Source organism: Stenella coeruleoalba, assembly GCF_951394435.1.
Source record: "Stenella coeruleoalba genome assembly, chromosome: 17".
Classification (NCBI taxonomy): domain Eukaryota; kingdom Metazoa; phylum Chordata; class Mammalia; order Artiodactyla; family Delphinidae; genus Stenella; species Stenella coeruleoalba.
This window is the reverse complement of record NC_137163.1, coordinates 68,621,247-68,636,304: the sequence shown is the minus strand read 5'-3', so window position 1 is coordinate 68,636,304 and position 15,058 is coordinate 68,621,247. Positions and strand designations below refer to the sequence as shown.

At 34.9% G+C, this 15,058-nt stretch overlaps 1 protein-coding gene across 1 annotated transcript in view; it reads right to left on the bottom strand.

Moving 5' to 3' along the window:
• Positions 1 to 1,595: 1,595 nt before the first annotated feature.
• VCPIP1 (valosin containing protein interacting protein 1) overlaps positions 1,596 to 15,058 on the bottom strand; it is a 28,108-nt gene continuing 14,645 nt past the window's right edge. Inside the window, exon 3 of the mRNA XM_079902005.1 lies at positions 1,596 to 8,262. Within this exon, the coding sequence (XP_079758131.1) occupies positions 7,394 to 8,262 (869 nt within the window). The 3' untranslated portion in view covers positions 1,596 to 7,393. The remainder of the gene's footprint in view (positions 8,263 to 15,058) is intronic.

The window sequence follows — 15,058 nt, the reverse complement described above, 5'->3', positions numbered from 1 at the left end:
CCTGTAGTGTCATCCCACACCACTCAGTATTCCCCCTAGATTTGCACTTGCTTATTTAAATGTCTCTCTCCTTCACTAAAAATATAAGCATAACAAAGGCAGGTAAGAAATGTCTTTCTCATATATATATATATATATATATATATATATATATATATATATATATATATATGAATCACTGTGATGTACACCTAACACAACATTGTAAATCAGCTATGCTTCAATTAAAAAAAAAGATGTGACCACCAAATTTTACTTCTTTGCTAAATTACGAATGTAGCACTGAGGTTAAGAGCACAGTGTATGGAGTCATAAACATCTAGGTTTAAATCCCAGCTCTGCCATTAACTTCAGGACCTTGGGTAAACTACCTTACCTACCTGAGCCTGTTTCCTGAAAGATGAATAAAATCATGGTACTCAACCACAAAGAGTTGTTTTGAGGATTAAACTAATTGTTTCATGTTGTGTTTTGCCTATTGCCTGGATATATGGAAAGGGTCACTAAATGATAGTTATTATACTCGTGTTCATTGCTTGTCTCCATTATTGCGATGTAAACTCCAAGAGCCACGTGGAAGTTGTCTCATTTAGAACAGTTTCCCCAGTTCCTAGAACAGAAGCTTGGCATTTGATCAGTGCTTAATAAAAAGTTTTAAATGAATGAAGGATTCAAGTATAATATGTTGATTCCATAAGCCAAATAAGTATGAGGTATATCTCATACTGCACGTTTCTTTTTTTTTTTTTTGCTTTTTTTAAATGTTATCCATTTTATACATATTAGTGTATACATGTCAATCCCAATCTCCCAATTCATCCCACCACCACCACCACCCCACCCCCTGCTTTCCCCCCGGGTGTCCATACATTTGTTCTCTGCATCTGTGTCTCTATTTCTGCCTTGCAAACCAGCTCATCTGTACCATTTTTCTAGATTCCACATACATGTGTTAATATACAGTATTTGTTTTTCTCTGTCTTACTTCACTCTGCATGAGTCTCTAGGTCCATTCATGTCTCTACAAATGACCCAATTTCGTTCCTTTTTATGACTGAGTAATATTCCATTGTATATATGTACCACATCTTCTTTATCCATTCATCTGTCAATGGGCACTTAGGTTGCTTCCATGTCCTGGCTATTGTAAATAATGCTGCAATGAACATTGGGGTGCATGTATCTTTTTGAATTATGGTTTTCTCAGGGTATATGCCCAGTAGTGGGATTTCTGGGTCGTATGGTAGTTCTATTTTTAGTTTTTTAAGGAACCTCCATACTGTTCTCCATAGTGGCCGTATCAATTTACATTCCCACCAACATGTACATGTTTCTTTCTATACATATAACCGACAAACAGGAATAATCCCCCCAGATTCTCACACTATCAGTTTTTAGATAAAGAATTATGTGGTATGATAAATGAACCAAAGGCGGGTTTAGTTCCAAAGAAGAAAGAGTACAAATTTGAAGAGCACGTAAGTTTTTCACCTCAGTATACCATATACAGTTTAGAAAATCAATTAAAGACTTACTTCAATTTTTCTATATACATTTCTAATGATTAGAAACAATCAACTATGCAGTCAGAATTGCAGTTACTGTGGTCTGAAAAAGCCAGTCAATAAAAATAAAATCCATACTGAACTGTCATTAAGTAGGATGTTTGTCTTAGTCACTGAAGTTTTTGAGAGCTCCAAACTATGTAGTATGTGACCAGTGACATGCATGTACAAGACCTCAAGTCCAAGTTTGGGACAAGTGTAGCCAAATCACAAAGCAAAGCTAATTATGTTTAGTTATCTTGGGGCTCATACCAATGTCGTTTTTCCCATCAGCACTATGCCTTCAGCAAGTGAGACCACAATGACGTGGTCAGCAGAACAAAAGGGTAACAACTGTAAAACAAGTTTTAGTAGAAATGGAGGTCTTGAAAGGCTCGTGACTTGCCTTAGGTCACAGAATAAGTTAGTCACAGAGCAGAGACTGTCAGTTCTCCAGCTTTTCAATGTTGCATGTGATCATAAATCTCTTGCATAAACACTTGGACACATAACCAATCCGTTTTTAGCTCATTAATTATATGCCACAAATAAAGCGAGTTTTAACATGAACTATTTAAATAACGTACGCCCTATGTAAGATTTGTCCTACTTAAATGGCAACTGAGCTCTACTGAGTTATTTTGACGTATAAATAACAATAATAGCAAACATTTTAGTGTTTACTATATGTCAGGCACTGTTCTAACCATCTGATATGTGTTAACTGGTTTTATCCTCACAAAAACCCCAGTAGATGTCATTATCATCCTCTCAGAGAGGAAACTGAAGCACAGAGGTCACATAGTAAGCAGCTGCCAGGACTCATCTGTAAGTCTGATATCTGAGGTATGCTCTGACCACTAACTTAAACAGTCTGCTCTAACAAATTGGACATTAAAACTTAAAAGTTTTAATGTATCAGTTGTGTTGATTGCTAAGCTATACAAATGTAATTTAGTGCCATTTTCTATATTTCCCTTCATTTCCTCATTATCTCTAACAGTTTTTTTAAAAGAATGGAACAAGTTTTCTCTTTGTTAGAACATATCTGTTTTAAGTATTCAATAAGCATCACATGACCCAATTATGTAATATGTCTAAGGAAATGTTGCTTACTCTTTTCTAATTGGGTCCATTTCATTTGCATTGAAATCTGCACTAAGCGGAGAAATCACTGTCCCTATATGATATCCCAGTGAAGGAAGTTTTCAAATAAACTTTATTATACTAAGAATTCCTTTATAAAAATGAACTATATTTTCATGCATTATAATAATTAGGTATAATTCCAGAAAACTATGTATTAACTTATAGTTTTATTACTGATATAAAAGAAAACTTCAAATACTGTACAGTGAAGTGTGCTGTAGAACTCTATATAGATGGAATACACTATTACCAATTATTTATTACTCAAGTGTAATATATACAGCAATCACAAAATCAGAAAATAATGGATAACAGCCAGTGCTTTAGGGATGGTAGAACATCTATACTATTTTATTGAGCAGTTAAAGCACTTGCTATTTAATTTTTTCTAAATATTTACACTATTACACTTATTTTTACATATTCTTAATAACATTTCCCTCTAAAAAGCAGACTCTCCAGCTCTTGGCACTAATTCTTAAAGTCAAATAAACCTGAAAATACTGACAACCTTTTCAGTCCTTTATTGCTCTACCACAGGCATAAAAGCTCAGGAAGGGACTTGTGCATTCTAAAGAAAAGTATGCAATACCTTAAAATTTTTAAATACTAAGTAATTGATACTCACAAGCAGATAACATCAACTAAAACTTTTTTTTTTACTAGTTTTCCTTTTCTTTTACAAGAGAATCATCGTATTAATATTATACTAAAAAGCATGTAGACTCCATAATTTAAAAAGTTAAATGTCAGATATACAAGTAATGGCATTTTCTCCAATAATTCACAATTTTTACAATTTCTGCTATTTTGGAGCAAACATTAAAATTCTCACAATTTAAGTATCATTAAATATGAATTGAAACACTTAGCATCTCAAAGAATTATTAAGAATGGCAGAACTTACAATTAACTACAAATCTTACATTGGTGATATAGCCCCTTTTGTTATTTCTTAAGTAAACATTCTACTGTGGTATGTTTTCAAGTGAATAGTTCTGGTTTGAAAAATTATATTAAGAGCCTTGAGGTTATGCAATTTTGTTAAATTACATGATAACCTGGAAATGTAGGATATATCTACCCCAACTTAGAGTATGTATCTCACTACTACTGTTATAAGAGGTAATTTTAAATTCATATTAAGATGAGTGGAGTTTAATCTGATTTTGCAAAGGTTTTTATGAAAATCTTAATATAGAAACCTTGTTTTGAGAACCATGAATCTCTCAATATCTGCTCTGCAATATTTTATGTCTGGGCCAATTAAAATTCCTGTTTGAAAAATGAAGACCAAATGGTATTGATATTCTGAAATAAACATTTTATGATATTGTCACTATATTGACCAAAGCTTAATTAAAGACAGAAGTTGTAAGTTTATTTCATACTTAAAGGTTGGTTAGTAGTGAGGTCTAAATTTTTTAGAGAAATGTTCACTAGCAGCCAGTTATTAGTAGGTAACTACATAAAATAATACTGTTATAAACTTTGCAGTTAGTAGCTAACATGTGATGTCAGTACAATTCTCAGAAACCTGTCATTAGTATGTGAGTTGCTAGTAAGTGATCTTCCCTGAGGTAAGAGACCATATGCAAAAGTTTGCTAATTTCCAATAAAGTTAGATTCTTAAAAATAATGGCAATAAAGACCTGTGTGGCTGGGAATCATAGATGCATTTCACTTTGTTATCTTAATTGCAAGCAGTAGGCTTGACTGTAAAAACGAAACTAAAAATCATCAGAAGATATAAAGCAAGTTTCACAGTCAATAGCACTTGCTAAATTTCTCAGGTCTTGAGCTTAACATTTTCCAATAAAATACCTGAAATATAGTGAAAGGAGGGGAAATGGGCCTTAGGCTTGCTCTTTAACTAGTTCCTGAGTAACCATTCCCTTGGAGTTCGTTATATTCTTGCTCATAATATTTGACAGTGTCTTGTTTTCTTCAATTTCAACCAGTTTCTCACAACCAGTATTCTAGACACACATCATCTTCAACTCTACCTGGACTTTGGGTCATATAGTCAACCTTGGTATGACTAACTATAAAATGGATTAGTGAAGAAAAAAATTTACTTCAATTTTCAGTTAAACACTGCAAATAGAATTTAACTATAGGACTGAATTAGAGTTATAACATTACATGTAGGGCTAAGAAAATATTTCAACTAATTTATGATCCCTAGGTTGGACTCAAAGTTGCGGATGTCCTGGTAGTATTAAAATGGTAGTACTAATAAAATAATCATTCCTATAATTATGTATTTGATTATGATAACCATATGGAAGGGCAAACGATGGTAGTCAAGAACTTAAAGAAATTCTGCTCTAAAACTTTTTTGTGAAGATGATACCTGGCCCACTTCTCAAAAACCATTAATTACTGCAACCAAATTTCAGTTATCTAAAATAATTTCAAGAAACCTGACCATTCTCAGAATCGAGCCTTTTATTCTTTATCAAGGGAGAACCCAAACTATTATTTTAATGTTCACACCTAACCAGCTTCTAAATAGCACTGCTCTGGCAAGAGAAATTAATAGTGTTGTCAAAGATTAGCCTGCCTTCTAATGTTCACAGGTGCATTCTAGTTTGACTAAATGCAAAAGTATTTAATAGGGAGATAAAATGTGCATCTGATATTTTTACTTTATGCTATGAAATTGTATTTGTCAGTTATTAACTAAACATACCGAGCCACAGGTGAAGAAAATATTTGTTAAAAGGTGATTATATCATTTACCTGGAAGCAATGCATTCGTTTGTTAACCAGTTTTCCTGTATTTAGACTAAAAAAAGTATGTGGTGATGGAGGGGCGGGAGGGTGTTAGTGGCTGAAAAAACCCAAAAATAATTATAGTGGTTAGTGATATTTGTAATTTTTAATTTAACACACAGAAGTCACCTGTACTAACCAAATGGGAAATATTATTTGGTAGCTGCAGTTCTTTATGCAAAACTAGTACACAATATAAAAGTTCTAAAATTTCCTTATATTTATAGACATAGAGAGAGGTATCTGAAAGTAAATTTAGAAGAAGAATGGAGACAATATGGTTTTAAAAATGTGATAATGTGATAAAACTAACCCAAATATGTATCTTGCTCAGATATCACCTGCAAAATATCTAGAGTCTCCATTCTTTCCCTATTCAAAATAAAGTAGTTAACTTAATAAGTGAATTCATCAGAGATACTTTCATAGAAAGAAACCAAAAACTCCCTTATTTGGAAACACAAGTTAAAGTTCTGTCTATATTCCTTATGAATCAACAGGTTGACATTTTAAAACACCTGATAATATAATTTCTGATGTACATTTTCTTGAAATGCAAACGGTTCTGCATCTGTTAACACGAGCAAACAGAGAGAGCCAGGCTTTAAATGCTCTAGATAAGAGATTGTATTAACATACATTTTGTCTTTCATCCATTCAAATTCAACTTAATTTCAGTGAACAGAGGAAAAAGATGGATTAACGTGTACATTTCAGAATACAGATTTGCAGAATAGGATAAAATAGTGCAATACCAGTCTCAGGATAAACATTCTTTAAGGAGTAAACGTGAAAGCTGCTTCTTGAGGAAACTGGCACTAAAGATTTGATGAATACACTATTTAAGCAAATGCCTGGTTGATCAGGGTATGACGCAGTCAAATTTGCATCCAAATCCAAGTGAAGCCAACAAATGAAGAAAATCTTATGGATTCTAAGAAAAAAGGGAAACATTTTTGGTTCAAAGGGGCTCAAATACATTTAGCATATACAAGCTTAAATACCATTGATCAAAATTGTAGAACAATGTAACTCATTCATAAAGATAAATTCTTATTTATAAATGCTCTGTGAATCTGACAAACTCTGAAAATTAGAGATTAACTACTGCTACCATTATTTTTATTATTTTCTACCACACATTGCAATCAACTTTTCTGCAAGATTAAAGGACAAAAATTTGGTAGTACTTGACCAGGCCAGGATTCAAAATAATGGTAACATATTATCAACAACAGAGCACACGCTTGGCTGTGTTGGCTCAGACAGCAACATTACTGAATCACATTGACTTTATCATTCTAGAATAGTTATCTTCCCCAACCTTGCTCAAATCAGCAAAATGTTATATCATTACACTACATTCTCAAGATAGTTTCACCAAGAATATATATCTCTATGAATGTGTTCATGTTCACAAAAGTGTCAGGATCCCAGTGTCTAATATATCCTTTTATGAATTTCAAGATACAATTTACTTCAGATAACCTTCAAATTTACATAAATCCTTTGACACGCTAATAAATATGTGGAATGGTTACCCTGATGACATCAACATTAGCAAAATCTTATTTCCCCCCAGCCCTAGCCTTTTCAGAAATCAAACATGAGTAGCAAGAGAATTTTCATGTTTTAAACATTAAGACTTTCATGGAATTAAAATTACAGTGAACCACATATATGGAAGAAAGTCATTTCAGCGGATCTAATAACTAATTTATAGGAATTTAGAGCCAGCCTGGGCAGCAGTATATTAAAAGCTATTGCCAATCACACACTTGCTATCATGCACTGAATAACAAGATATAATCTTTGAATTATATACGTACAAGATTTTTAATGACTAATCAAGTTATGTGGCCCAGCCAACAAATATTACATGTTCACAATAAACATTCTGCATTTATTAGCCTCTAATTAAATCAAGAGTGATCCATTGGCTCAGTTGTGTTTGTCATCTCAGCATCTTGACTATCCATCTCTTCAGGCTCCTCCACGGAATTTCCCTTTTGTGCTTTTGACCTTGTAGCAAGTGCTGCTCCCAGTGCCTCTGCCACACAGCCATCAGTTGTTTCCGTGTTCAAATTTTCAGTGCCACCAGTTAGAGAAAAAGATTCAGGTAAGCCAGTCTGAAGACTGCCAGACTTCACAGAAGGACTCACAACTTCGACGTTCCTTTGAGGAAGATCAGACAGTGACTGCTCTGTACTTTGATCCCGCAAGTGCTTGTCCATCGACGCCTGAATAGAAGAAACCATTTCCTGCAATTTTTTTCGCTGGGCCTCAACCATATCAGGATCAAGCTGCCTGCTGTCTCTCATTGTAACTACTCCAGGAGCTATTCGAATAAGCTCACTGTTACTAGGAGCAGCTGTGAATACAGAAGGCTCTGTTTTAATGGAACTACTAAAGTGTGTCCCTGTGGTCTGCTTCCTTACAACTGGAGTTTCCCTAGCTCTTGGCTCAAGGTGTGGGGTACTGGATGCAGTTCCTAGAGAATGCCCTTTTCCCTGAAAGGCAGTCACATTATGAAGCTGCTCGGATTTCTTTTTCACTACTCCACCACTACCTAGTTTTAATAACCCATGTGAGGGACTTGACTCCCTACTTCTTGTCGTAGCCTCTGCTCGAACCTGACTTACAGCCTCTTTGACTAAATCTTCAACATCAGGACCGATGGGGAAATGTCCTGCAGCATCCACACACAACTCCAGCCTATCTTCAGAAGCATTATAGACAAAGGTTTTGCCAGGCAGATGTGGAAAAGTGCAATGCTTGCCATCAGCCATACCTGAAGAGAGGAAAAAGAATTTAACATATTAAAATCTTACTTGAAAGGTGTAGTAAAGACAATTATAATTGAAATAGTAAACTTTCAATAATAATTTACAGGTAACAGCTTTCAAAACAAACTTAATTAGCAAATAATTTATTACACTTATTAATAGAATTTAATGCTATTACAAAAAAAGAAATACCACCATAAACCTTAATGTAGTTTCCCAGGGGATTTGAAAAATATATATCATTAACCTATCACAAGGTTAGGAAAGTTAGGCTTGAAACAAACCTTTTGTTAGGCTTGAAACAAACCTGTTTGTTAGGCTTGAAACAAACAGCTTGCATAAGAAAAACACTAGCAATTGTGTTAGTAAAGCATTTGCTCATAGTAAAGTAATACGAAAATATACTTTCATTTAGTAAAATTCAAATTATAAACTTTAAAAATACCTATAAGGGCAAAGTGTTGTGTACATATGTTGCGCAGTGTGTTGAATTAAAAATCATAAGTGATTCTATTAAATTACAGAATACCAGAATAAAAGTTTTCTCAGTGTATATATATGTATTTTTCACAAATATAAAAAGTATGAACTTTCAAAATAAGATACTCCATATTAAATAGGTGTGGAGGCACATTTAGGAAAGCTAGGATTAAGGAAGGCACTGTGACTTAAGTATAACTGGAAGAACTGACATTTGGTTACAAAAGATTAATAACATTGTATTCAATTCAATTCCTTTGAAATAGTTGTACTTCATGTTACAACTCTTATTCCTCTCTGGCAGATCAGAACCACCAAAACAAGAGTGAGTTATGGATGCTCTTCAAATGGCCCAGTGTGATATACTTTCTCACAGTCAATGCAGCAGTAGAGGGTAAGAATTTTAAAGCAGGCTTCCCTTTATTTTCTAGCTGAAGAGTTTGGTCTCACTACATGGTATTTCAAATTTTTATACTTTTTCCAGCCTGGGCATAAAAAAATTGCATGTGTGTTTTAAGCTATCCAATATCTTTACATTTTAAGTATAGACTCCAAATATGCAAAAATAAGGGTTTTCAACTTTTATGAAACCACAGATTTTCTATGTTTAAAAAAAATGAACTTTTAATAATATATGGGTATGTTTATGGCAAAATATAAAGGCAAAAGCAAACTAGTTTAAAATGAATGAGACTGTTAGTAAGTACTACAGAAATTCAGAGAGGGGAAGGATGAGTGAACTCTGGAATGCTTTGTGGGCACTTAGGTAGTCTCTCTCCAGTTTTGCAGGTTATTAAGAATAGTCCCTTCCTCTCTGAAAAAAGCTACGGAGTGGTTCTAATGTATCTTACTGTGAATATTCCAAATAATCAGAGAGAAAAACAACTTCAAATGAATAAATACCATATAGTAAGTTCAAATAAACATTCATTTCTGTGATAAGTGAAAATCTAATGAGAATTTCCTCTTGGCACATTTTTGGCAGAGAGAACTGACAAAAATAGATGTACAAAAATTAAAATCAGAGATGTCTAAATAGTACCTTTCAGAGTACAACCCTTAAATCAGTTTACCTCCTACCAATCCCCTACCTCAGAGATCTGTAAACCATAGCTCAGGAAACAAAGGTAGCAAAAAAGAGAATTTTGAATGGTAAGGCCAGGGATGCCCCAAGGAAAAGCTTTTAAACAATCATTTCAATAGATAACAACTATTGAGCCTCACTATATGCCAGGAGCTAAAGTAGACCCTGAAGATTCCAAAATAAAATGTAATTGTTAGGAGATGGAGACGAGTGTCAATAGACAATTATAATGCAATCAGGTAAGTATAACAATGAGTATAGTACTTATTTCAACTAATTATTTGAGGATTATATGAGAACACATGCAAAGCACATACCACAGTGCCTAATATACATCATGCAGTCAATAGTTTTAATTTCTATATTAGATCACAAGGGTTTGTAGTCGTTTCCAGGCTGCTACTGTGATGCTTTCCCTTGGCTATCCCTGGAAAGAATCACGGTCCCACACGTTTATCACAGTATTATTTACAATGAAACACTGGAAACAATCTAAGCTTCAACAAGAAGAGAAGGGTTAAGAAAATTACAGTCTATCTACCTGACAGAAGTAATATGCAGCTATTAATACTGATATAAATAAGTAACCTATGATGCCTCATTGATACAGTAAAATATGCATAATACAGGAAAATAGCAGGAAGCAAATCTAAGTATTGGAATTACAATCATGACCAAAAAATGCATGTATAAGACAAGTATTTAGCAATTATAGGTGATATTCCCCATTTCTATAGTTTCTAGACTTTTTACATTATTAAAAAAACTTAAAATATATGTTGAAAAATCAATACAAATACTGTGTTGTGATTAAACAATCATTTAGGTTTTATATCACTTATATAGTCCTTTGAATTTTAAGAATCAAGGTGTATTAAAATTTCTATATCATATATCAACAATTCTATTGCACATATACACCAAAAGACATGTATAATAATGTTTACAGCTACATTCTTTCTTACATCAAAAAACTGGAAACTACCTAAAGTGCACCAGAACAATGCATTAATTAATTTAAAAATAACTTTCCAAACATAAAGAATAGGAATATTAAAAGTCTATCTGTTATATTGGGCAATATGTCTGTTCAAATGTAGATATAACCATCCATCTGTTAGGGTGGATTTGAACAAAGTAAGAGAATTATGTTCTTTTCCAATTTTTGGAGGGTATGGGTGTATGTCTGGGGGTGAGGAGGGCTTGTTATGCTTTGATTCTTTGACCACGGGATGATGATAATGATTTGCCACATGAATCTGTCCTAAAAATAGAGGTAACATTTTACCACAAATATCAGATGAAATTATATTTTGAAAGGTAAAATGATTTTCTGATGGTGACCCATTTCAAATGTCTGTGTTACAGTCAAAAATTTTAAAAATAATTCTGCAAATAACAGCTGGGATTCTAATAATAACAAACATTAGCTAAGTATTTATTAGGTACCAGGCCCTTTGCTAACTGCTTTATGTGCACAATCTCATTTGATCCTAATAATAACCCCGATATTATCATACCCACTTTACAAATAGAGAAACTGAGACTTAGAAGTCACACAGGAATAAGTAGTAGAACCAAAATTTAGTATCAGATGTTCCTACTCCAGAGCTCTAAACTCCCTCCTAATAAGAATAAATACCACAGGTAACATTTAAAAAATATAACAGCTCTACTGACATATAATTCACACACAGCTCACCCATTTTTAAGTGTACAGTTCAACGTTTTTTAGCATATTCAGAGTTGTGTAGCCATCACCACAATCACTTTTAGAACATTTTCCCAGAAAGAAACCCTGAACCCATTAGCAGTCACTCCCATTTCCTCCCCCATCCCATTCCCAGCCCTAGGCAACCACTGATTTACTCTCTCTGTCTCTCTAGGTGTGCCTATTCTGTCATTTATATGACTTTTCATATAAGTAAAATAATACAATATATGGTCTTTTGTTTCTGGCTTGTTTCATGTAGCATAAGATTTTCAAGGTTCATCAGTGTGGTCTGTATCAGTACTGCATTCCCATTCCTTTCTATTGCCAAGTAATATTTCATTGTATGGATATATCACATCTTACTTATCCAGTGTCTAAGTTGATAGACATTTGCATTGTTTCCAGTTCTGACTACTATGAATAATGCTATTATGAACATCTGTGTACAAGTTTTTTGTGGACACGCTTTCATTTCTCTCGGGTGTACACCTAAGAGTGAATTGCTGGGTTATATAGTAGCTCCATCTTAAATCTTCTGAGCAACTGCCAGACTTTCTTCCCAAGCGGCTGCACTATTTTACTTTCCCACCAGGATTTCCTTGCCCACCATTCTTAATATCTGTCTTTGTGATTATAGCCTTGCTAGTGAGTATGAAGTACTATCTCATTGTGGTTCTGATTTGCATTTCCCTATGGTTAATGATGTTGAGCATCAGTTCATGTGCTTATTGGCCATTTATATATTTTCTCTGGATCCTTTGCCCATTTTTAACTGGGTTGTCTTTTTACTGCTGAGTTCTTTATATTCTAGATGCAAATCTATTATCTGATATATAATATGCAAAATTTTCTCATCCTGTGAGTTGTTATTTCACTTTCATGTTGGTGTCCTTGCAGCACAAAAATTTGTTTTTATTTAGCTACATTTTTTTGCTTGTACTTTTGGTGTCATATCTAAAAAGATTTTGCCTAATGCAAAGTCAAGAAGTTTTATGCCTATGTTTTCTTCTAAGAGCTTTCTAGTTTTAGCTCTCATACTCCAGTTTTTTTATACATTTTGAGTTAATTTTGTATTTGGTGGGAAGGAGAGGTCAAACTTCATTCTTTTGCATGTGGATATCCAGTTGTCCCAGCCCTGTTCACTGATAAAACTATTCTTTCCCGCATTAAATTGTCTTAGCATCACAGCTAACATTTTAAAAATAATTTCAAACCAAAACCAAAAAACTATTTAGAAAATAATCAAGAGCGTCATCCCCACACCACCCACCACAACCCTCCCACACACAAAAACAACTGAGGGAAGTTATTTTCAGTCCTATGAAAGACAGTGCATACTTACCCCAATTACTGGGAGCCCTATCATCAATCATAATTAAGTAATAACTTTTTAAAAACCACTAACTGGGGCTTCTCTGGTGGCACAGTGGTTGAGAATCCGCCTGCCAATGCAGGGGACACGGGTTCGAGCCCTGGTCCAGGAAGATCCCACATACCGCAGAGCAACTAAGCCCGTGTGCCACAACTACTGAGCCTGTGCCCTAGAGCCTGCGAGCCACAACTACTGAGCCCGCGTGCCACAACTACTGAAGCCTGCGTGCCTAGAGCCCGTGCTCTGCAACGAGAAGCCACCGCAATGAGAAGCCTGTGCACCACGACAAAGAGTTGCCCCGTTCGCTGCAACTGGAGAAAGCCCGCGCGCAGCAACAAAGACCCAACGCAGCCAAAAATTAATTAATTTATTTAAAAAAAAATTAACTGGTATTGATATATTTCAGAAGGTAGAATGAAGTGAAAGATGGAAAGTTATTTAAAAAAAAAAAAAAGATGTAAAGTTAAAAAGAAAGGGATGCAGGGCTTCCCTGGTGGCGCAGTGGTTGAGAGTCCACCTGCCGATGCAGGGCACATGGGTTCGTGCCCCGGTCTGGGAAGATCCCACATGCCGCAGAGCGGCTGGGCCCGTGAGCCATGGCTGCTGAGCCTGCGCGTCCGGAGCCTGTGCTCCGTAACAGAAGAGGCCACAACAGTGAGAGGCCCACATACTGCAAAAAAAAAAAAAAAAAAAAAAAAAAAGGGATGCAAAAAAAAAGGCAGGGGGATGCTCAGAGAGAAATTTATAGCTTTAAATGCTTATATTAGAAAACAAAAATTTGTAATCAATAATCTAAGTTTCTACTTAAAGAAACTAGGAAGTGCAAATTAAATCCAAAGGAAGCATAAGAAAGAAAAAGTAAAGATAATAGCAGAAGACAAAGAAAATGAAATGAGGAAAACAATGCAGAAAACCTGTAAAACCAAAGCTGTTTCTTTGAAAAGATCAATAAAACTGCTAAACCATTAGCTGGACTAGTCAGCAAAACAAGAAAGGCACAAATTGCCAATATCAGAAATGACAGAGCTATAGACCTTGAAGACATTAAAAGGACAGTAAGGGAATATTATAAACAACTTTATGCCAATAAAATTGATAACTTAGATGAAACGGACAGATTTCTTGAAAGGCAAAACTAACGAAGCTTATTCAAGAAGAAAGGAATAACCTTAAGAGCAGTCTATTAAAGAAATTAAATTCATAGTTAAAAACCATCCAATAAAGAAAACTCCAAGCACAGATGGCTTCACTGGTGAATTCTACCATTTAAGAAAGAAATAATATGAAAGCTATTACAAAATCTACCAGAAAACAGAAAAGGAGTGAACACTTCCCAACTCAATTTTCTGAAGCCAACATTACTCTGATTAAACAGTCATTACAAGAAAACTACATATCATTATTATGCCTCATGAATACGGTCATAAAAACATTCAACAAAATATTAGCAAAGGGGCTTCCCTGGTGGCACAGTGGTTAAGAATCTGCCTCTCAAGGCAGGAGACATGGGTCTGATCCCTGGTCAGGGAACTAGATCCCACATGCACAGCGTAACTAAGAGTTCACATGCCACAACTAAGGAGCCCATGAGCCGCAACTAAGGAGCCCACCAGCTGCAACTAAAGGAGCCAGCAAGCCACAACTAAGGAGTCCGGGAGCCGCAACTAAGGAGCCCACCTGTCACAACTAAGACTTGGCACAGCCAAAACTAAATAAATAAACAAAAAAAATTTTTTTAATGGATTATAAAAAAAGAAAGAAAAGAATCCAGCATGTGACATCGGTTCAACAGTCAAAAATCAATGTAGTTCACACTATCAACAAACTAAAAAGAAAGCCCTTATAAGATCATTTCAATAGATGTGGGAAAAGAGCACCTGATAATATTCAACATCCATTCACGATACTATAAAACCATCAATAAACTAGGAATAGAAGGGAATGTCCTCAACCTGACAAAGGGCATTTCTGAAAAACCTACAGGTTTGAATGCTTTCCACCTTAGACCAGGAACAAGGCAAGGATATCCACTCTCACCACTCTATTCAACACTGAATTTATAGCCAGTGCAAAAAAGCAAGAGAGGGCTTCCCTGGTGGCGCAGTGGTTGAGAGTCCGCCTGCCAATGCAGGGGACACGGGTTCATGCCCC